Here is a 22,727-nt window from a genome sequence, read left to right as displayed (position 1 = left end):
CATGCTTAAATAAGGATGGAAAAATACCGGAAGTGAGAGAGAGGTTGAATATTTTTGTTAGGTGAGAGGTGACAGCCGGGGAAAGGGACTGGAGATGTGACGGAATGGGGTCACTGGGGCAAGTGGTTGGGTGAGAAGATGCAAGGAGCCTGATTACTTCTGTAACTGGTTCAAAGTCGGAGAGTGAAATAGATGCAGTGGGGGAAGGAGGACAGTGCATGATATGAAGAGATTGAGAGATGATTTCCTGTCGAATGTGGTCAATTTTTTCTTTGAAGTAATTAGCCAGATCGTCAGCGCGGAGATCCGTGGTTGGGGCCTGCACTCTTGGGTTGAGTAGGGAATGGAAAGTGTCAAAGAGACGTTTAGGGTTATTGGACAGCGAGGTGATGAGGGTGTTGAAATTGGTTTGTTTGGAGAGGTGAAGGGCAGAGTTGTATGTTTTTAGCATGAACTTATAATGGATGAAATCTTCGGGTAGATTAGATTTTCTCCACAGACGTTCGGCGCACCTGGAGCACCGCTGCAGGAAACTTGTTTGCAGCATGTGCCATGGTTGTCGCTGTCTGTGCCGAGTTGTTCTATGTATAGGAGGTGCAGCTTCATCCAGGGCACTTTGCAGGGTTTCATTGTAATGCTTCAGAGCAGAATCAGGACATGAGATGGAGAAGATTGGGGCCAATGGGGACTGCAAGTTCTTCATAAGTTTCTGGGTGTTAATGGCCTGTATGTTTCTATAAGTGTGGAAAGTAGGGGGTGACCTGAGCGAGATGGCAGTTCTTGATAGAGAATGAAAGAAGGTTGTGGTCAGAGAGCGGGAGAGGGGAGTTTGTGAAATCATCCACTGAGCAAAGCCGGGAGAAGACCAAGTCAAGGGAGTTTCCATCTTCATGAGTTGGAGAGTTAGTATGCTGCGAGAGGCCGAAAGAGGAGGTTAGAGATATAAGGTGAAAAGCAGATGGGGAGAGGTGTTGTGAATTCCGTTCCTGGGCTCCCCCCGGTGGTTGTAAATCGCACTTTTGTGAGTTCTGCTCTTGGGCTCCCCCGGTGGTTTTAAGTGGAACGGCTGCTCCTTGGATTTCTCAGTAGCAGCTGCTTCCACTGATTGTTTTTGCTGCTCGGCTATTTAGCCTGGCTCTGCCCTTCAGTCTGGGCCAGTTGTCAATGTTCCCAGGCTGGAGTCACATCTCTCCTCGGATTTCCCTGATATTCTGTCCAGTTCAGCAAAGATAAGTCCTTGCTTGTTCTTTATTTGTCCACTTGATGTGGACTTAATCGTTTTGCTCAGCCTATGTTTTTTCTAGTCCAGCTTGTCAGTATGTATGTATTCAGTTAAGCTGGAAGCTCTGGGAAAGCAGATTTGCCCTCCACACCGTTAGTCAGGTGTGGAGATTTTGTAAACTCTGTGGTGGATTTTTCTAGTTTTTATACTGACCGCACAGTATACTATCTTGTTCTATCTTTCTAGAAGTGGCCTCGTTTGCTAAATTCTGTATTCATTCTGTGTATGTAATTTCCCTCTCCACTCAGTCATTATTTGTGGGGGGCTGCCTTTCCTTTGGGGATTTTCTCTGAGGCAAGATAGCATTCCTCTTTAGGGGTAGTTAGATCTCCGGCTGTGACGAGGTATCTAGGGAGCGATAGGAACATTCCACGGCTACTTCTAGTGTTGTTAGGTTCAGGAACTGCGGTCAGTACAGGTACCACCTCCTTCAGAGCTCGTCCCATGTTGCTCCTTAATCACCAGACCATAACAGAGAGGGGAGAAGCAATGGGGATGTTGAAATCACCCATGATGAGGGTGGGGGTGTCACAGGAGAGAAAGTGTGGAAGCCAGGTGGCTTCATCAGGAACTGATGAGAGGGGCCGGGAGGACTATACACCACCGCCACTCACATGGAGAAAGGAATGTAGAGTCTGACAGCATGGACCTCAAACGAAGGGAAGACAAGTGAGGGTATTTAGGGGTGAAAGGAGCAGACCAACGCCTCCACCTGCTCTGTTGTCCAATCTTGGGGTATGAGAAAAGTGTAGTCCACCATATGAAAGAGCAGCAGCAGCGGTGGTGTCTGACTGCTGGATCCAGGTTTCAGTAAGAGCCAGGAGGTTAAGAGAATTAGAAAGGAAGAAGTCATGGATGAAGGAGAGTTTATTACACACAGAGCGAGAATTCCAAAGGGCACAATTGAAAGAGACAGAAGGCATGCAGGGAATATTAATAAGGTTAGAGGGGTTTCTGGGTGTAGCAGTTGGGAGGTTTGACTGGCTATAACATGGGGGGCCGGGGTTGGGAGAGATGTCTCCAGCGACTAGGAGAAGGAGGATAGAAAGAGTGAGCAGATGATTAAGTGATTTGTGAGAGCGTCTCTTGTGTTGAATGGTGGGACTGAATGGATCTGCGCTGTTAAGCAATGTGAACAGAGCATGAGTGCTATACAGAGGAGAGGCAAGGACAGAGGGGCCGATATGGATGGAGTGTGTGTAGAGAGTTAATGCAAGGGCGGTGAATGTGAGTGAGTGCAGCAGCCAGGATATAGATTATGCAAATATATATGGTGAGTATTTGTTCTGTTCCAAATGAATAGGGAATAGATTTAGATTCTTACCTGTCTAACTGCCATGTTATAACGGCCGAGTACTTAGAAAAAATGTACACGAATAATAGTGCACGAATGCACCCCTGCACGAATGCATCCCCAAAGTATGTCTACATTTATAGAAGGCTAGCTCTTAGATCTCACTTTTTTTTTTTTTTTTGGTTTTCCCTCTCGTTAGCAATTAATCTAACTCAGTTGAGACAGCAAGACACAATAAATGTACTGAACAGATAAACAAATGTCCAGGTCTACATGGATCATAAACCGCTTTGAAACAGTTATGTGATCTCTCTGCATAAGGACAAGCAGAAGTGAGTTAAATATCTATAAACACAAACAATTGCGTAAGAAGATGGGTAACATATATAGATATATGCAGGATTCAATGCCGAAGATAGAATGACTCAGATACCATTCAGGCTGCTTGCTGTCAGGGAGTGGAACAATAGACATGCAGGATATTTCAGTTCAGAGAATGAATGATATGTAAATTGCCAGCACGAGTGAATCCTGACAGTATGCAGTGCGCACTGTGAGAATGCAGAAGTCTGCAGTCACAAAGAATGACTGCAGACTCATTACAAACCTGTATATCCAAGAAAAGGGAAGTACCACTCGAATATGTCAAATAGAAATACTTTATTGATATGTTTTAATTAAAAGGGGAACAAAAATAATAACATGTATATACGATACTCAAGAACAAGAGGACAAGGCAAGGTAACCAAAGCAATCCAGTACACAGAAGATATAATTATACATCCAGAGTGATGATATAAAAGTTAAATACACTGTATCCACCAGCAGGTGTCACTAGATCTCACATAAGGGTATACCCATAATTCAATAACAAGGTAGAAACTTCTCGTAAAGAAGGAAAGTGTTCGTGCATATATTTGCTACATCAGGTAAATATAAAGTGTCGCTGCATGTGTAAACAAGGAGTTATAGAAAGTTAAATAAATGAACTCCTAGGCAGAATAAAGTGTCTGTGCATATGCAGGTCTAAGGGTCAGATAAGCCAGTGCAGAGATCCTATAAAAGTATAACATAGCGGCAGAATTGTAATGTATAAATACCTGCTGGGAGGTGGATTGCAGTGGATGGGGAAACCCCGACGCGCGTTTCGCAACGTAGCTTCTTCCTGGGGGTCGTGGTAATGTGGGGGACAGATTGGGGGCCTTATATGTGCGGCGGTTGTCATGGCGCTGGCGTCCATCGTGCCCAAAGCAGGAAGCGGCAGGTCCGGCGTCCCACGTCACCTCATCCCGCCCCACTCCGACGCGTCAGAGAGGTGAAGGAGGAAGCGACGCTTGGGACACGTTACCACGGCAACCCGCAAGGGCCGACGAGCGCAAGCGCACCACGCTGCAATAAAGAAGCACAGAAGTGCTGGCAAATGGTGTACTGAAGAATAGAGTGTAGCAGTGTGACAGAGGTTGCACTAGAACTAGTGTGAGTATGACATGTGACAAGGTAATATACAGATAATGATGCGCTTCCTATGGCATTGACTACAAGGGAATAAAGTGCGATATAGTGTGCAAAGTAGTGCAGACAATTACTCTAGAGCTTGGGGAAAGCATGAAATATGGTAAAGTGATATACATAATAATACAAATCCCATGGCACTAAATACGAGGGGATAAAGTGCAGTATTGAGTGCAATATAATAAATAAGCATAAAAAAAGTTTTTTAAAATAGATTATACTAAAACAAGTGTAAATGACCAAATAAAATGTAGAAAAAACTGTAGTTCAAAATGAAAAAATAGAATAAAAAAATTATTATAAAATAATAATAATATAATAATGAGTGTGATACAATATGCACAGTACGCAAGTAAAAAAGAAGGTGAGGGTAGATTGCACCAGGTAGGATGAAAAAATGAAATATAATTACATATAGATGAAATATGCAGAGAATATGAACAAAATATAGTGTAATAAATACATATATTAAGAGTGAAATACAAATACATGGTGAAAAAACTATAAATAAACGAAAAAGAATAAAACAGAATGCAAAAAATAAATAAGAAAGAAAACACTAGAATAAAAATAATTATATAAAAAATATATGTTAATATTTTCTATTTCCTTGTAGATAGAGCCATCATTTGAATTCTTCCTCTGAAAAATTAGACAGATAACGAAGCTTGCAAGAAGAAGGTGAGGTAAGTAGCAGCATTAAATGGTATCCCGATCACATGTCATGAATAAAAACTATAAGAAAGGACAACAAAAAAAGTTAGCAACACAAATAAGGGATAAAATAGCAGGTTAAAAAGTGACATACAGCATACTTTTGTACGTGTATTCACAATATAAATAAAAACATATAAAATATTAATGGAAAGTCGATAAGCACTAGAAACTTATTCAAAATAGAATCATATTAAAGAAAAGAGGCAAAGCTCATAACTTCATTAAGGCCGCCAGGTTGAAGTGAGCCTATCCTGGAGATCCATTTAGTTTCAAGTTGGGCCAGTCTGGTTTTATAATTCCCACCCCTAGAATCCTTCAAGATTCTATCAATGCCAATTACCCTCAACATGCTGGGGTCGCATTTATGAGCAACCTTAAAATGTCGTGGTATTGGCTTGAGCAAGGTCATATCAGTCACTCCACGCGCATTAGTAATATCGCAGACGTGTTCCCGAATTCTGACTTTCAGTTGTCTAGAGGTCATGCCTATGTAAATGAGATGACATGGGCAGGTGGCATAGTAGATTACACAATCCGTTGCACACGTAATGTTGTGGGTAATCCGAAAAACATTACCCTGTGTGTCTTTAAAATCCAAAGCCCTATCCATATTCCTACACGCCAGGCATTTCTTGCAGGGAAAGAAGCCCCATTTAGGTCCTCGGGTATTAAATGGGTTAGGTCCTGTAATACCTTTATACTGGCTGTGGACTAACAGGTCTTTCAAATTTCGTGATCTCCTGTAGGTAATCATCGGTGTTGCAGGGATATTCTTCGCTAGGACAGGATCACTCATGATAATTGGCCAAAATTTGGCAAGTGCCTGCCTCATGGGTTGCCATTTTTCATTGTAATCAGAGATAAATCTTACCACTGGTGGTGCATTGGGGGCATTCCTTTGTTTACATTTCAACAACTCACATCTTGACTTTTCATCGGTGTTGCAGGGATATTCTTCGCTAGGACAGGATCACTCATGATAATTGGCCAAAATTTGGCAAGTGCCTGCCTCATGGGTTGCCATTTTTCATTGTAATCAGAGATAAATCTTACCACTGGTGGTGCATTGGGGGCATTCCTTTGTTTACATTTCAACAACTCACATCTTGACTTTTTATTGGCCTTAGACCAGCCCTGTCGAATAGTCCTATCCGAGTATCCCCTCTGTGAAAAGCGTTGTGCCAGTTCAAGGGATTGGGTTTTAAATGAAGTTTCCGTTGAGCAAATCCTCCTACATCTTAGAAACTGCCCATATGGAATGCTATCTTTCAGGGGTCTTGGATGTGATGACTTGGCATGCAATACTGAATTCACAGATGTCTCTTTTCTGAATACTTCGGTATGGAGGAATCCATCTTCACCCTTAAAAATTTTTGTGTCCAAGAAGTCAATATGCGTTTGACTGTACTTGTGGGTCAGTTTAATAAGTACAGTCAAACGCATAGATTTGCTCAACGGAAACTTCATTTAAAACCCAATCCCTTGAACTGGCACAACGCTTTTCACAGAGGGGATACTCGGATAGGACTATTCGACAGGGCTGGTCTAAGGCCAATAAAAAGTCAAGATGTGAGTTGTTGAAATGTAAACAAAGGAATGCCCCCAATGCACCACCAGTGGTAAGATTTATCTCTGATTACAATGAAAAATGGCAACCCATGAGGCAGGCACTTGCCAAATTTTGGCCAATTATCATGAGTGATCCTGTCCTAGCGAAGAATATCCCTGCAACACCGATGATTACCTACAGGAGATCACGAAATTTGAAAGACCTGTTAGTCCACAGCCAGTATAAAGGTATTACAGGACCTAACCCATTTAATACCCGAGGACCTAAATGGGGCTTCTTTCCCTGCAAGAAATGCCTGGCGTGTAGGAATATGGATAGGGCTTTGGATTTTAAAGACACACAGGGTAATGTTTTTCGGATTACCCACAACATTACGTGTGCAACGGATTGTGTAATCTACTATGCCACCTGCCCATGTCATCTCATTTACATAGGCATGACCTCTAGACAACTGAAAGTCAGAATTCGGGAACACGTCTGCGATATTACTAATGCGTGTGGAGTGACTGATATGACCTTGCTCAAGCCAATACCACGACATTTTAAGGTTGCTCATAAATGCGACCCCAGCATGTTGAGGGTAATTGGCATTGATAGAATCTTGAAGGATTCTAGGGGTGGGAATTATAAAACCAGACTGGCCCAACTTGAAACTAAATGGATCTCCAGGATAGGCTCACTTCAACCTGGCGGCCTTAATGAAGTTATGAGCTTTGCCTCTTTTCTTTAATATGATTCTATTTTGAATAAGTTTCTAGTGCTTATCGACTTTCCATTAATATTTTATATGTTTTTATTTATATTGTGAATACACGTACAAAAGTATGCTGTATGTCACTTTTTAACCTGCTATTTTATCCCTTATTTGTGTTGCTAACTTTTTTTGTTGTCCTTTCTTATAGTTTTTATTCATGACATGTGATCGGGATACCATTTAATGCTGCTACTTACCTCACCTTCTTCTTGCAAGCTTCGTTATCTGTCTAATTTTTCAGAGGAAGAATTCAAATGATGGCTCTATCTACAAGGAAATAGAAAATATTAACATATATTTTTTATATAATTATTTTTATTCTAGTGTTTTCTTTCTTATTTATTTTTTGCATTCTGTTTTATTCTTTTTCGTTTATTTATAGTTTTTTCACCATGTATTTGTATTTCACTCTTAATATATGTATTTATTACACTATATTTTGTTCATATTCTCTGCATATTTCATCTATATGTAATTATATTTCATTTTTTCATCCTACCTGGTGCAATCTACCCTCACCTTCTTTTTTACTTGCGTACTGTGCATATTGTATCACACTCATTATTATATTATTATTATTTTATAATAATTTTTTTATTCTATTTTTTCATTTTGAACTACAGTTTTTTCTACATTTTATTTGGTCATTTACACTTGTTTTAGTATAATCTATTTTAAAAAACTTTTTTTATGCTTATTTATTATATTGCACTCAATACTGCACTTTATCCCCTCGTATTTAGTGCCATGGGATTTGTATTATTATGTATATCACTTTACCATATTTCATGCTTTCCCCAAGCTCTAGAGTAATTGTCTGCACTACTTTGCACACTATATCGCACTTTATTCCCTTGTAGTCAATGCCATAGGAAGCGCATCATTATCTGTATATTACCTTGTCACATGTCATACTCACACTAGTTCTAGTGCAACCTCTGTCACACTGCTACACTCTATTCTTCAGTACACCATTTGCCAGCACTTCTGTGCTTCTTTATTGCAGCGTGGTGCGCTTGCGCTCGTCGGCCCTTGCGGGTTGCCGTGGTAACGTGTCCCAAGCGTCGCTTCCTCCTTCACCTCTCTGACGCGTCGGAGTGGGGCGGGATGAGGTGACGTGGGACGCCGGACCTGCCGCTTCCTGCTTTGGGCACGATGGACGCCAGCGCCATGACAACCGCCGCACATATAAGGCCCCCAATCTGTCCCCCACATTACCACGACCCCCAGGAAGAAGCTACGTTGCGAAACGCGCGTCGGGGTTTCCCCATCCACTGCAATCCACCTCCCAGCAGGTATTTATACATTACAATTCTGCCGCTATGTTATACTTTTATAGGATCTCTGCACTGGCTTATCTGACCCTTAGACCTGCATATGCACAGACACTTTATTCTGCCTAGGAGTTCATTTATTTAACTTTCTATAACTCCTTGTTTACACATGCAGCGACACTTTATATTTACCTGATGTAGCAAATATATGCACGAACACTTTCCTTCTTTACGAGAAGTTTCTACCTTGTTATTGAATTATGGGTATACCCTTATGTGAGATCTAGTGACACCTGCTGGTGGATACAGTGTATTTAACTTTTATATCATCACTCTGGATGTATAATTATATCTTCTGTGTACTGGATTGCTTTGGTTACCTTGCCTTGTCCTCTTGTTCTTGAGTATCGTATATACATGTTATTATTTTTGTTCCCCTTTTAATTAAAACATATCAATAAAGTATTTCTATTTGACATATTCGAGTGGTACTTCCCTTTTCTTGGATATATATTATATTTTGGTTGTACACCATATTTTATTTGTTGGTCTATATATTTGGGTAATTCATTACAAACCTGGACATCCCCTTTAATGCTCCTAACATAAATAAAAACATGAGTCAGTATCACAAATAACATTTACATCCAGGTACCTTATAGATGACGTCGTCTCTGGAGTCGTTCTTCTTTTTTTCATCTTGTCCAGACCCTATGATGAGTTTTCTCACCCACAGCGGTCTCTGCAGACTTCCATCTTCTCCGCTCTTTTGCAGAAAATCTCCACATGATGCCATTAAAGGGAACCTGTCACCCCCCAGGCGCTTGTAACTAAAAGAGCCACCTTGTGCAGCACTAATGCTGAAATAAACACTTATAAAATGTGCCCCCGTATACCCTGAAATCGTCCCGGGGACGCGACTTTCCTTCCTACTTAGACGCAGCACAGCCGTCACTCCGGAGCTGTGGGCGCCGCCTCCTCTTACTGCATTAACGTCCTCGGCGCCTGCGCTGTAAGTTTTTATTTTCGAGCATGCACAGTTGCGCTGCCCTTCGTACTTACAGCGCAGGCGCCAGGACGATAATGCAGGAAGAGGAGGCGGCGCACACAGCTCCGGAGTGACGGCTGTGCTGCGTCTAATTAGGAAAGAAAGTCCTGCCCCGGGACGATTTCAGGATATGTGGAGGCTTATTTTATAAGTGTTTATTTCAGCGTGTGCAGGCATTTGTAACTAAAAAGCCACCTTGTCAGAATGCAGCATTAGTACTGCACAAGGTGGCTCTTTTAGATACAAACGCCGGAGGGGGGTGATAGGTTCCCTTTAACCCCTTAAGCCCCGAGGTTGGTTTGCACGTTAATGACCAGGCCAATTTTTACATTTCTGACCACTGTCCCTTTATGAGGTTATAACTCTGGAACGCTTCAATGGATCCCGGTGATTCTGACAATGTTTTCTCGTGACATATTGTACTTCATGATAGTGGTAAAATTTCTTTGATATTACTTGCATTTATTTGTGAAAAAAACCCTGAAATTTTACGAATATTTTGACCATTTAAAAATTTTCCAACTTTGAATTTTTATGCCCTTAAATCACAGAGATATGTCACACAAAATACTTAATAAGTAATATTTCTCTGTCGCCCATGACGGCACCACGGAGAGAGGGGACCCGCCCGCCAAGGACAGGAAACCTACAGATAAAAATGCGGTACCTCTCTCCTGCATCAGTTGGTTTCCTGTCCTTGATGGGAGACCTACAGACTTACCAGAAGAAAGATCGTCGTGGGATTCCGGGGCCAATCAGTCCGACTTAGGCAGCTGGGGTCCCTCTGCCTCGGCTGGTGTGGTGACCCGAGGCACCACCGCTGGGGCTAGTGGGCCTTTAGGGTGTGTGGGGGAGGTGACATGGAATTTGCGGTCACCTCCCTAGGTAAGATGCAGCAGCGGCAACATCCAGGGGGGTCCCTCTGCGGTTGTGGGAGGAAGCAGCGCGGCTCTCCCCTTGAAGCGTCAGTCTGCACACTGCATTGCCAGAAGGCTGCAGGCTGAGGGGCGTGCAGGGACCCGCGCATTAAGGCTGCAGGCTGAAAGAGACCGGGAGCTCCAGTGAGGCAGCGTCTCATGCACGTCATGCGCGGCGCCATCTTGGGCCACCCGCGCGTGCGCGAGAGATAGGAGCGCTTCTGCACAGGTGTCGGCAGGAGGCGCTTCTGCGCAGGCGCCGGATGAGTGCTTCTGCGTGGGCGCCGGATGGGTGCTTCTGCACAGGCGCTTCTGCACAGGTGCCGGATGGGCGCTTCTGTGCAGGCGCCGGATGGGCGCTTCTGCGCATGCGCCAGAGGGCGCTTCTGCTCAGGGGAAGCAGGAAGAGGCGCTCCACAGATGGTGCCGGAACTCTTGCGCAAGCGCGCATTTAAATCGAACAGCGGGAATCTCTGCCGTATAAAAAAGAGGCTGCTCCAGTTATCAGTGGGCGAAAGACCGCAGCATAGGCAGCGGCGCAAGCCTCCGCACCGGCGCAGAGCGCAGCACCAGCAGAGCGCAGCACCAGCACAGCCACAGCATCAGCAATTGACGGCAGCCTACGTGAGGCCATAGCTACAGCCAGAATGAGCGACATGGCATCACCCTTACCTGAGTCACCACCACCACCATCAGTATCGCAGCAGCAGCAAAAACGGCGACAGCAAAAAGGACACCAGGATACCACCGGTAAAGAATGCCAAAGGTCCCAGCATAACAAGGAGTCCAGTACGGCGTCGGGGAAAAAACTGACGTAGAGCATCCTCAACCGGGGAAGAAATGCTTAGTTTTCCCTAAGCTCAGGATTTGTGCCCTGTATAAAGAAGATCTTCCAATTACCTGGGAGAAGAGACTCTGTAATATATGTATACAGCAAACAGTATCCGAGGGGCTTCCTGGGTTTGCAGCCGATCTTAAAACCCTGATTAAGAATCAGGTAGAAGACACCTTTAAATCTCGTAAGAAGGGAAAAAAACGGAGGAAGACTAGACACAGGTCCCCGTCTCCAGTGTCTAATACAGACAGTGATGGTGCGGACTCAGATTCATCTAATTCCTCCTCTTCTTCCTCTGGGGGTCACAGCTGTTTCCCCTTGGAAGACACCGATGGCCTCATTAAAGCAGTGAGGAGTACTATGGGGTTGGTTGTTCGGGGGTCTTGAGCAAAAGAAAAAGAGGGCTTTTCCACTTAATGAAACTATCTCCGCACTAATCAAAAAAGAGTGGAAGAAACCCTTAAGAAAGGCGTTCTTAACGCCAAAGAGGAAGTACCCCTTTGAAAATGAATCCTGCTCCTTTTGGGAAAAAGCCCCCAAACTAGATGTAGCCTTATCTAAGGCCTCTAAGAAATTCTCCCTCCGTTTTGAGGACAAAAAAGCGGATGCCTTTTTCAAAAGTGCCTGGGAAGCGGCTGGAGGAGGTCCCGTTCATTAATGATTTGGTTAGACCAACTGGAGAGCCAGCTAAAGGGGAAAACATCCCGTGACTCCATACTGAGCACCTTGCCTGCACTAAGAGGGGCGGCCGCGTTCTTAGCAGATGCTTCTGCCGATTCTATTAGATTGGCCGCCAGGTCAGCGGTCTTCTCTAACGTGGCTTAAGTGCTGGCCAGGAGTCTTGCAGACAAAGTCTAAGTTATATATACCATTCCTTGTAAAGGGGAGTTTTTGTTTGGTCCCTCCCTTGATGACATCCTGGAGAAGGCAGGAGATGAAAAGAAATCTTTTCCCTCCCTGGGCTTCCCCGCTTATAGACGGCCCTTTCGGAGCAAGAGGTTTTTCCATAAAAAGCAAGGGAGAAACCAGGGAAAGTGGGAAGATAAGAAAAACAGAAATAAAGGATACCTGTTTAACAAAAACCCCAGCGACAACAAGAAACCTTCTCAATGAAGGTTGGCCCCAGGTGGGGGGGGGAGATTGTCACTCTTTCTCCCGGCCTGGGAAAAGATTACTTGCAGCCAATGGATCCTGGGCATAATAAAATCAGGTCTGAAACTAACATTTCTGAGAACTCCTTGTCCCTTCTTTTCGATAACCTCTCCAAGGTCTTCAGTGGAAGAACAATTGGCATTAGAAAACGAGGTCATAGGACTAGTGGACAAGGGAGTTTTTCTGGAAGTTCTCCCTCAAGAAAGAGGGCAAGGTTATTATTCCCCTCTATTTCTGAGAAAAAACCCAGATGGGTCATACAGGACTATCATAAACCTGAAAAGCCTAAACAAATACCTAGAGATTCAACCATTCAAAATGGAGACGATAAAGTCATCTATAAAAATGCTATTTCCTCGGTGTTTTATGGTAGTCCTGGACCTGAAGGATGCATACTTTCACGTCCCTATCCACATAGATCACCAGAGGTTTCTCAGGATAGCAGTTCATATCAGGGGGATATTACGCCACTTTCAATTTTCAGCCCTACCTTTTGGACTGGCAATTGCCCCGAGAATATTCACAAAGATAATTTCGGAGGTGATGGCTCATCTCAGAGAGCGAGACACCTTGATTGTACCATACCTGGATGACTTTTTGGTGATAGGCTCCTCCCCCAACACTGCAGCAGTCAGCTGGAATCCGCAACGAGGTCTCTAGAGGATCTGGGCTGGCTGATAAACTTAAAGTCCAGATTGGTGCCTTCCCAGGTCCAGGAATACCTGGGTCTCACACTGGACTCTATAAAGGAAGAATGCCGTCTTCCAGGGGAAAAAATACAGAGGATGATAAGACTAGTGTCCAAAATACAAGCTCTCCCTTCTATAACCCTACGTCAGGCTATGTCCCAATTGGGGTCCATGATTTCCTGCATACCGGCTGTCCAATGGGCTCAGCTCCATTCGAGACACCTTCAATGGCAGATTTTATCAGAAGAGATCTCTCTGAGAGGGAGTTTAGAAAGTCAGTTGAGATTATCTCCGAACACAACTCAGTCACTAACCTGGTGGGCATCGCAAAGGAATCTTTCCCAGGGAGTCCTGTAGATAATCCCAATCTCAAAAATACTGACAACAGATGCGAGCCCCAGCGGCTGGGGGGCTCATTTGGGCGACCTAGTGGTTCGAGGTACTTGGTCGACTTCCCTGCGGGAGGAATCTTCCAATATGAAAGAGCTCCTAGCGGTCAAGTTCTCCCTGCAGGAATTCTTGGGGGCCCTTCACTCCCACCACATCAGAGTCATGTCAGACAACAGGGCGGTAGTAGCATACCTGAATCACCACTGTGGGACTCGCTCCAAAAGTCTGATGAAAGTAACCGAGGAAATCTTTCAGATAGCCGAGGACAATCTCTTATCCCTGACAAGTCTACACATAAGGGGGGTAGACAACTACAAAGCGGACTTTCTAAGCCGCTCCAGTCTAAAGCAAGGGGAATGGGAGCTAAATCAGACAGTATTCACCCAGATTACAGAAAAATGGGGAGTTCCCAACATAGATCTCTTTGCCAACAACACAAACAAAAAAGTAACCTCCTTTTGCTCTATAACTCCTCAGGGGAACCCAGTGGCTCTGGATGCGTTCCTGATTCCATGGCGGCATCATCTGGCCTACGCATTTCCCCCATTTGCTCTGATTCCAGCAGTGCTGAGGAAGATTCGGGAGTACGGGGCTCATGTAATCTTAATAGCCCCGTTCTGGCCGAAGAGACCTTGGTTCTCTTGGATGAGGAGAATGTCGATATCCGACCCGTGGGTACTCCCGGACCTCCCAGGCTTACTCTCCCAAGGCCCGGTCAACCATCCACAAGTTACGAGCTTACACTTGACAGCCTGGCATTTGAGAGGAAGCTACTAGAGGATTGAGGATTTTCACCATGGTTAGTATCCACTCTTTTACAAAGTAGGAAACCGGTAACAACAAAGCAATATGGGAAGATATGGAAAAAATTCCTATCATCGGGCACCAATATAGGGGAAAAGGTTCCCCTTAAAACTATATTAGAATTTTTACAAAATGGATTGGAGATTGGTTTAGCCACGAGTACCCTGAAAGTCCATGTGGCAGCATTAGGAGCTCTGTTTAATTATGATTTGGCAGGGAACCGGTGGGTTTCAAGGTTCATCAGGGCAGCAAGTAGATCGAGGCCAATTCCAATTAAATCCGCCCATCAATGGGATTTAAATTTGGTCCTTAAAGCCCTGACTAAACCTCCCTTTGAACCCTTGGAGGATGTCCCGTTAAAACTCCTATCCCTCAAAACATCCCTGCTGGTTGCCCTCACATCCGCTCGTAGAATTAGCGACATACAGGCTTTATCTGCTAACCCTCCATACACACAAGTTTTAGAGGATAGAGTTATTCTCAAAATAGACCCTGCATACTTCCCGAAAGTGGCTTCCCGGTTCCACAGAACTCAAGAGATCTCTCTTCCCTCCTTTTGTCCTAACCCTAAAAATAAGGAGGAGGAAGTATTACATACACTAGATGTAAGGAGATGTCTCATGCAGTATTTAGAAGCCACTAGAGAGAGTAGGGAGGATGCCTCTCTTTTTGTGTGCTTTCAGGGTCCCCGGAAGGGGAAAAAAGTCTCCAAAGCCACTCTGGCGAGATGGATCACGGATGCTATCAGCTTGTCATATTCGTGAAGTGGAATGTCCGTTCCAGGAGAGGTCAAGGCTCACTCAACAAGGGCAATGGTAGCTTCTTAGGCGGAGAAGGCCGGAGCTTCTAGTGACCAGATATGTAGAGCTGCTACTTGGTCATCACCTTCCACATTCTATAAGCACTATAGATTGGATCTTATCTCCTCTTCAGACCTTACCTTCGGTAAAAGGGTTCTGGAAGCGGTGATCCCTCCCTGAATGTACAATCTATGAAATCTCTCCGTGGTGCCGTCTTGGGCGACAGAGAAAAATATAGTTCTTACCGATAACGGTATTTCTCTGAGCCCATGATGGCACCCGTACATTCCCTCCCTTCACTTATGGGTGTGCACGCTAATATAAGCCATAGGTTATTTATGATAGGTCACGCGGTATCTCGATTAAATTAATTTAAAGTAATGTTGAAACTAATAAGCTGTTACATAGTCTCCCATTGTTCTCTGGTAAACAACTGATGCAGGAGAGAAGTACCGCCTTTTTATCTGTAGGTTTCCTGTCCTTTGTGAGCGGATCCCCTCTATCCGTGGTGCCATCATGGGCTCAGAGAAATACCGTTATCGGTAAGAACTATATTTTTCCCACATGTCTACTTTACATCAGCACAATTTTGGAAACCATTTTTTTTTTTGTTAGCGAGTTATAAGGGTTAAAAGTTGACCAGCAATTTCTCATTTTTACAACACCATTTTTTTTAGGGACCACATCACATTTGAAGTCACTTTGAGGGGTCTATATGATAGAAAATACCCAAGTGTGACACCATTCTAAATACTGCACTCCTCAAGGTGCACAAAACCACATTCAAGAAGTTTATTAACCATTCAGGTGCTTCATAGGAATTATTGGAATGTTTAAAAAAAAGGAACATTTAATTTTTTTTTCACAAAAAATTTACTTCAGCTCCAATTTGTTATATTTTACCAAGGGTAACAGGAGAAAATGGACCCCAAAATTTGTTGTGCAATTTGTCCTGAGTACACCGATACCCCATATGTGGGGGTAAACCACTGTTTGTGCGCATGGCAGCGCTCAGAATGGAAGGAGCGCCATTTGACTTTTCAATGCAAAATTGGCTGGAATTAAGATGGGACGCCATGTTGCATTTGGAGAGCCTCTGATGTGCCTAAACATTGAAAACCCCCAAAAGTGACACCATTTTGGAAAGTCGACCCCCTAAGGATCTTATCTAGATGTGTTGTGAGAGCTTTGAACCCCCAAGTGTTTCACTACAGTTTATGACGCAGAGCCGTGAAAATAAAATGTATTTATTTTTTTCCACAAAAATTATTTTTTAACCCCAGTTTTGTATTTTCCCAAGGGTAACAGGAGAAATTGGATGCCAAAACTTGTTGTCCAATTTGTCCTGAGTACGCTGATACCCCATATGTGGTGGGGAACCACCGTTTGGGCGCACAGCAGAGCTCGGAAGGGAAGGAGTGTCATTTGGAATGCAGACTTAGATGGATTGGTCTGCAGGGGTCACATTGCATTTGCAGAGCCCCTGATGTACCTAAACAGTAGAAACCCCCAACAAGTGACCCCATATTGGAACCTAGACTCCCCAAGGAATATATCTAGATGTGTTGTGAGAACTTTGAACCCCCAAGTATTTCACTACACTTTATAACGCAGTCGTGAAAATAAAAAATCATTTTTTTCCTACAAAAATGGTGTTTTAGCCCCCGAAATTTTTATTTTACCAAGGTTAACGAGAAATTGGACTCCAAAAGTTGTTGTCCAATGTGTCCTGAGTACGCTGATACCCTATATGTTGGGGTAAACCCCTGTTTGGGCGCACGGGAGAGCTCGGAAGGGAAGGAGCACTGTTTTACTTTTTCAACGCAGAATTGGCTGGAATTGAGATCGGACGCCATGTCGCGTTTGGAGAGCCCCTGATGTGCCTGAACAGTGGAAACCCCCCAATTATAACTGAAACCCTAATCCAAACACATCCCTAACCCTAAAGGTACCGTCACATTAAGCGACGCTGCAGCGATAGCGACAACGATGCCGATCGCTGCAGCGTCGCTGTTTGATCGCTGGAGAGCTGTCACACAGACCGCTCTCCAGCGACCAACGATGCCGAGGTCCCCGGGTAACCAGGGTAAACATCGGGTTGCTAAGCGCAGGGCCGCGCTTAGTAACCCGATGTTTACCCTGGTTACCAGCGTAAAATGTAAAAAAAACAAACAGTACATACTCACCATCTGATGTCCGTCAGGTCCCTTGCCGTCTGCTTCCTGCTCTGACTGAGCGCCGCCGTACAGTGAGAGCAGAGCACAGCGGTGACGTCACCGCCGTGCTGTGCTTTCACTTTCACTTTGCGGCGCTCAGTCAGTGTGGGAAGCGGACGCCGGGGGACCTGACGGACATCAGATGGTGAGTATGTACTGTTTGTTTTTTTTACATTTTACGCTGGTAACCAGGGTAAACATCGGGTTACTAAGCGCGGCCCTGCGCTTAGTAACCCGATGTTTACCCTGGTTACCAGTGTAAAATATCGCTGGTATCGTTGCTTTTGCTGTCAAACACAACGATACACGGCGATCGGACGACCAAATAAAGTTCTGAACTTTATTCAGCGACCAGTGACATCACAGCAGGATCCTGATCGTTGCTGCCTGTCAAACTAAACGATATCGCTAGCCAGGACGCTGCAACGTCACGGATCGCTAGCGATATCGTTTAGTGTGACGGTACCTTAATCCCAACCATAACCCTAACCACACCCCTAATCCTGACACACCCCTAACCCTGACACACCCCTAACCCTAATCCCAAACGTAAATGTAATCCTAACCCTAATGGGAAAATGGAAATAAATACTTTTTAAAAAAAATTTAGTTTTCCCTAAGGGGGTGATGAAGGATGGTTTGATTTACTTTTATAGCGGGTTTTTTAGCGGATTTTTAATGATTGGCAGCCGTCACGCACTAAAAGACGCTTTTTATTGCAAAAAATATTTTTGGGCGTTACCACATTTTGAGACCTATAATATTTCCATATTTTGGTCAACAGAGTCATGTGAGGTCTTGTTTTTTGCGGGACGAGTTGACGTTTTTATTGGTAACATTTTCGGGCACATATTTTTTTGATCGCTTTTTATTCCGATTTTTGTGAGGCAGAATGACCGAAAACCAGCTATTCATGAATTTCTTTTGGGGGGGGTTTATACCATTCCATGTTTGGTAAAATGTATAAAGCAGTTTTATTCTTCGGCTCAGTATGATTACAGCGATACTGTCATGCCGCTGCTGCCGCCGTCTCTCCCCACGCCCTGTCATACTTACCCATCCTCGGTGTCCCGGCTCAGCTCCTCTGCTGAGGCGTCCTCTCCAGCGCTCGCCCCCGGCTTCTGCAGCTCGCCGGGTGCGTGCGTGCGCGCGCGCGCACACGTCGCATTCAGCTCTGCGCGTGCGCACATCTGATTCCTCTGGCGCTCCTTCCTGTCCTCTCCGTCATCCTGGAGGACTGTAACCCGGAAGTAGCTCCCACGCTGGTATATAAGCTGCTTCCTGCTGCTCCTCTGTGCCTGATGCTCATTTGTGTTAACAAGTGCTTCTGGTCACCTGTGGTCTCTGTGCGTTCCTAGCTCTCTGACCTTGGGTCTCCTCCTCTCTCTGCAGTACCTGCCTGTTTCCTGTGTTCCTGCCATGTTCCTTCAGTTCCTGTTTCTCTGCAGTACCTGCCCAGCTCCTATACCCTTTCCTTGCTCCCGTCAGCCTCAGTGTCTCCATATTGTCCTGACAGCCTCCTTGTCTCCGTAGCGTTCCCATCTTCTCCCTCGTCTCAGTAGTTCCTTGCCATTCCCTCTGTTCCTTCCCTGTTCCCTCGGTCCCTGTGTGCCTGCAGTTTGCCCGTCTGATCTGTCGACCCTCCAGCTTCCGTGACGATAGTCCCTCACGGGCCTGCCCCTAACTATCCCTGTATAGGGGGCGGTCCACCTGGTCAGCTCGTCCGAGAGGGGTTCGTCGTCACGGTCCAGTGGGTCCACTCTCCGTTTTCCCTGTTTGAATCGTCACTCTCAAATAGGACTGCACTCGGGTGACATCTGAGTGCAGCCTGATTCTTACAGCATCACAGATACCTCATTTATATCATTTTTTTTATGTTTTGGCGCTTTTATACAATAAAAACTATTTTATAGAAAAAATAATAATTTTTGCATCGCTTTATTCTGAGGACTATAACTTTTTTGATTTTTTTCGCTGATGAGGCTGTATGGCAGCTCGTTTTTTGCGGGACAAGATGACGTTTTCAGCGGTACCATTGTTATTTATATCCGTCTTTTTGATCGCATGCTATTCCACCGTTTGTTCGGCGGTGTGATAATAAAGTGTTGTTATAGGCAGAATGAACAAACAGTTGAACACCACGCACTACTAGCTCATCCAACAAGGTTTTCTATTAGACTGAACTGTCATTGTCTTGGTAAATAATAAAAGTTTTTTACATAGTTTGCCATTTTTATGGACAGTTTAAGTAGAAATGTTCAAAAATATAAAACTCGAGGATATTTTATTTAAAAAAAATGTTTTTTTATCTTGGCAGATGACTGTACCAGGAGATCAGAGGGACAGCTGACATCTTCAATTTTTAAATCTGATGATCTTGAGATCCTACAAGATACAACTGAAGTGATTGCTCTTACTCCAGATATATCATCCATTCACAGCAAAGATCTGTCATCTGATCCTATGAAACAGGTCCCATCTTTTAATTCATTACTGACTTCTAAGGAAAATCAAAGTCTCAAAAGAGGCATTAAAAAACAAAGCGCCCCTAAAGCAAAGAAGTCGTTTTCATGTTCAGAATGTGGGAAATGTTTTAACGAAAAATCACGTTTTGTTACACACCAAAGAACTCACACAGGGGAGAAGCCTTTTTCATGTTCAGAATGTGGGAAATGTTTTAACCTGAAATCAGATTTGGTTACTCACCATAGGACTCACACAGGGGAGAAGCCTTTTTCATGTTTAGAATGTGGGAAATGTTTTGCACATAAATCAGTGCTTGTTACTCACCAGAGAATTCACACAGGGGAGAAGCCTTTTTCCTGTTCAGAATGTGGGAAATGTTTTAACCAGAAATCAGATTTGGTTACTCACCATAGAACTCACACAGGGGAGAAGCCTTATTCATGTTTAGAATGTGGGAAATGTTTTGCACAAAAATCACTGCTTGTTACTCACCAGAGAATTCACACAGGGGAGAAGGCTTTTCCCTGTTCAGAATGTGGGAAATGTTTTAACCAGAAATCAGATTTGGTTGCTCACCATAGAACTCACACAGGGGAGAAGCCTTTTTCATGTTTAGAATGTGGGAAATGTTTTAATCAGAAATGGCATCTTGTTCGACACCAAATAACTCACACAGGGGAGAAGCCTTTTTCATGTTTAGAATGTGGTAAATGTTTTAACCACAAATCATATTTGGTTAGTCACCATAGAACTCACACGAAGGAGAAGCCTTTTTCCTGTTCAGAATGTGGAAACATTTTTAAGTATAAAGAGACTCTTGTTGTACATCAGAGAACTCACACAGGGGAGAAGCCTTTTTCCTGTTCAGAATGTGGGAAATGTTTTAACCAGAAATCAAATCTCGTTTCACATGAGAGAACTCACACAGCAGAGAAGCCATATTCATGTTCAGAATGTGGGAAATGTTTTAAATGGAAAATAAATCTTGATAGCCATCAAAGAACCCACAAAGGGGAGAAGCCTTTTTCCTGTTCAGAGTGCGGGAAATGTTTTAACAAGAAATGGCATCTTGATACTCACCAGAGAACTCACACAGGGGAGAAGCCTTTTTCATGTTCAGAATGTGGGAAATGCTTTATCCAAAAATCAGCTCTTCTTAGTCACCAGAGAATTCACACAGGGGAGAATCCTTTTTCCTGTTCAGAATGTGGGAAATGTTTTAGCCAGAAAGGGAATCTTGTTAGTCACCAGAGAACTCACTCAGGGAAGAAGCCTTTTTCCTGTTCAGAATGTGGGAAATGTTTTATCCAGAAATCAGCTCTTCTTAGTCACCAGAGAATTCACACAGGGGAGAATCCTTTTTCCTGTTCAGAATGTGGGAAATGTTTTAACCATATAGCACTTCTTGGTAGACATCAGAGCAGTCACACAGGGGAGAAGCCTTTTTCAGTTTCTTAATGTAGGAAATATTTTACTTGGAAATATACTGTTAATATACATCAGAGACGTCACATAGGGGAGAAGCCTTTTTTCTGTTCATAATGTTGGAATAGTTTTAACCAAAATTGAATCTTCTGAAATGGGTTGTCTGTTGTCAGTAACAAAAGGATAAAACTAAACTTTATTAATTCCAAATGTACAACTATACTCACAATTCACCCCCTGAAGGTTAGTCAGTAGGTGACTAATAGAAAAAACATGTACCCCACAGTTGAGTATATAGGGTGAGGTGACGTATACACACTCGCTCTCCAAGTCTCTCATTTCTACGGGTTTCATCGTCTTCACCAAAGGCGACTCATCAGGAGACTATTTAATATTGGCCTATATTCAAGCGAGACTAGGCAAAAAAAAACTAAAATCATGTTATCCGAAACAGTCAGAAAACCAGCCACATAATGGCAGATCTCATACCTCAAACTATATACTTCGTAAGTTTATACGCCACTCCAGTGTCAGGAATAGATAGTATGTGACAATACAGTATAATTATTGTGTTTTTCTCCTATATGGACTGTTTTAGTTTGGTATTGTAACAGCTGTTAATTAGTAGTGTAAGTAATATCCAGTACAAAGGATCAGAGTTATCTTTTCCAATAAATACCTGACCAATCAGGCAACACTATAATTTACAGCATGGCCAAGAAAAAAAAATACTAAAACTTAACATTTACTCAATACTTTAAAATAGGCCAATGTATACTTCGGACAAACATACAACCAGCAATTAAAAAATATGAGTGCTCATGATTAGCAGTGCTCAAGTAAAAAATGGTTCAATCTCACCGGTATAGGTTCTTATTCATGTCCTCCACGGCCTGTTTATTGCAATGGGGGAACAGGATTCGGGGGGAGAAAGAGAGGGGGATTTAAAGAGTGAAGACAGGGTAGTTTTTCTATTTCTCCCTGTCGGGCCCCTGTCCTGTTATACTACTGCCCTGACAAGGGCATTACCCAAGTGTGGACCTGCTTGTAAATTTCCCAGGAAAGATGTAACCTCCCTGAAAAATGTAGTCTCCCTAATGTAGCCTACCAACGCGTTTTCTCCCCTGTCAAGGGGATTCATCAGGGGAAAAGAAGGGCGAAAAAAAAAGCCAAAAAGTTGCCTGCAGTAGAAAGTCAGACTCGGCTGCACTAACTGGTGGTGTGAGTGCCTCTATACGGTGGTGAATGAGACCACAAACTACTGATGAACTTACAAAGTATATAGTTTGAGGTCTGGGGTCTGCCAATATGTGGCTGGTTTTGACTGTTTCGGTTAACATGATTCATGATTTTAGGGTTTTCTTCCTCTAGTTCCGCTTGAATATAGTTCAATATTAAATAGTGTTCTGATGAATGAATCCAATGAATATTCATTTCTCTTAAGTAGCGGCACACGTGACCGCCGGCAGCAGCAGGAAGCCGGTGGCTGACACTGATCGCTACTGAATAGCAATGAATACTCACTGCTCTCTGTGCGCACAATCCGGGCGAGTATTCCGGCAGCTGTGCTCTGCTTGTAACG

General features: G+C 43.7%; 1 protein-coding gene across 1 annotated transcript in view; it reads left to right on the top strand.

The window, feature by feature from the left end:
- LOC143766863 (uncharacterized) overlaps window positions 1–21,558 on the top strand; it is a 57,470-nt gene extending 35,912 nt beyond the window's left edge. Inside the window, exon 7 of the mRNA XM_077254853.1 lies at window positions 19,572–21,558. Within this exon, the coding sequence (XP_077110968.1) occupies window positions 19,572–21,178 (1,607 nt within the window). The 3' untranslated portion in view covers window positions 21,179–21,558. The remainder of the gene's footprint in view (window positions 1–19,571) is intronic.
- Window positions 21,559–22,727: the final 1,169 nt, after the last annotated feature.

The sequence above is a fragment of the Ranitomeya variabilis genome, chromosome 4 (genome assembly GCF_051348905.1).
Source record: "Ranitomeya variabilis isolate aRanVar5 chromosome 4, aRanVar5.hap1, whole genome shotgun sequence".
In the NCBI taxonomy this organism is placed as follows: Eukaryota; Metazoa; Chordata; class Amphibia; order Anura; family Dendrobatidae; genus Ranitomeya; species Ranitomeya variabilis.
This window is presented reverse-complemented; position numbering and strand designations above follow the sequence as displayed.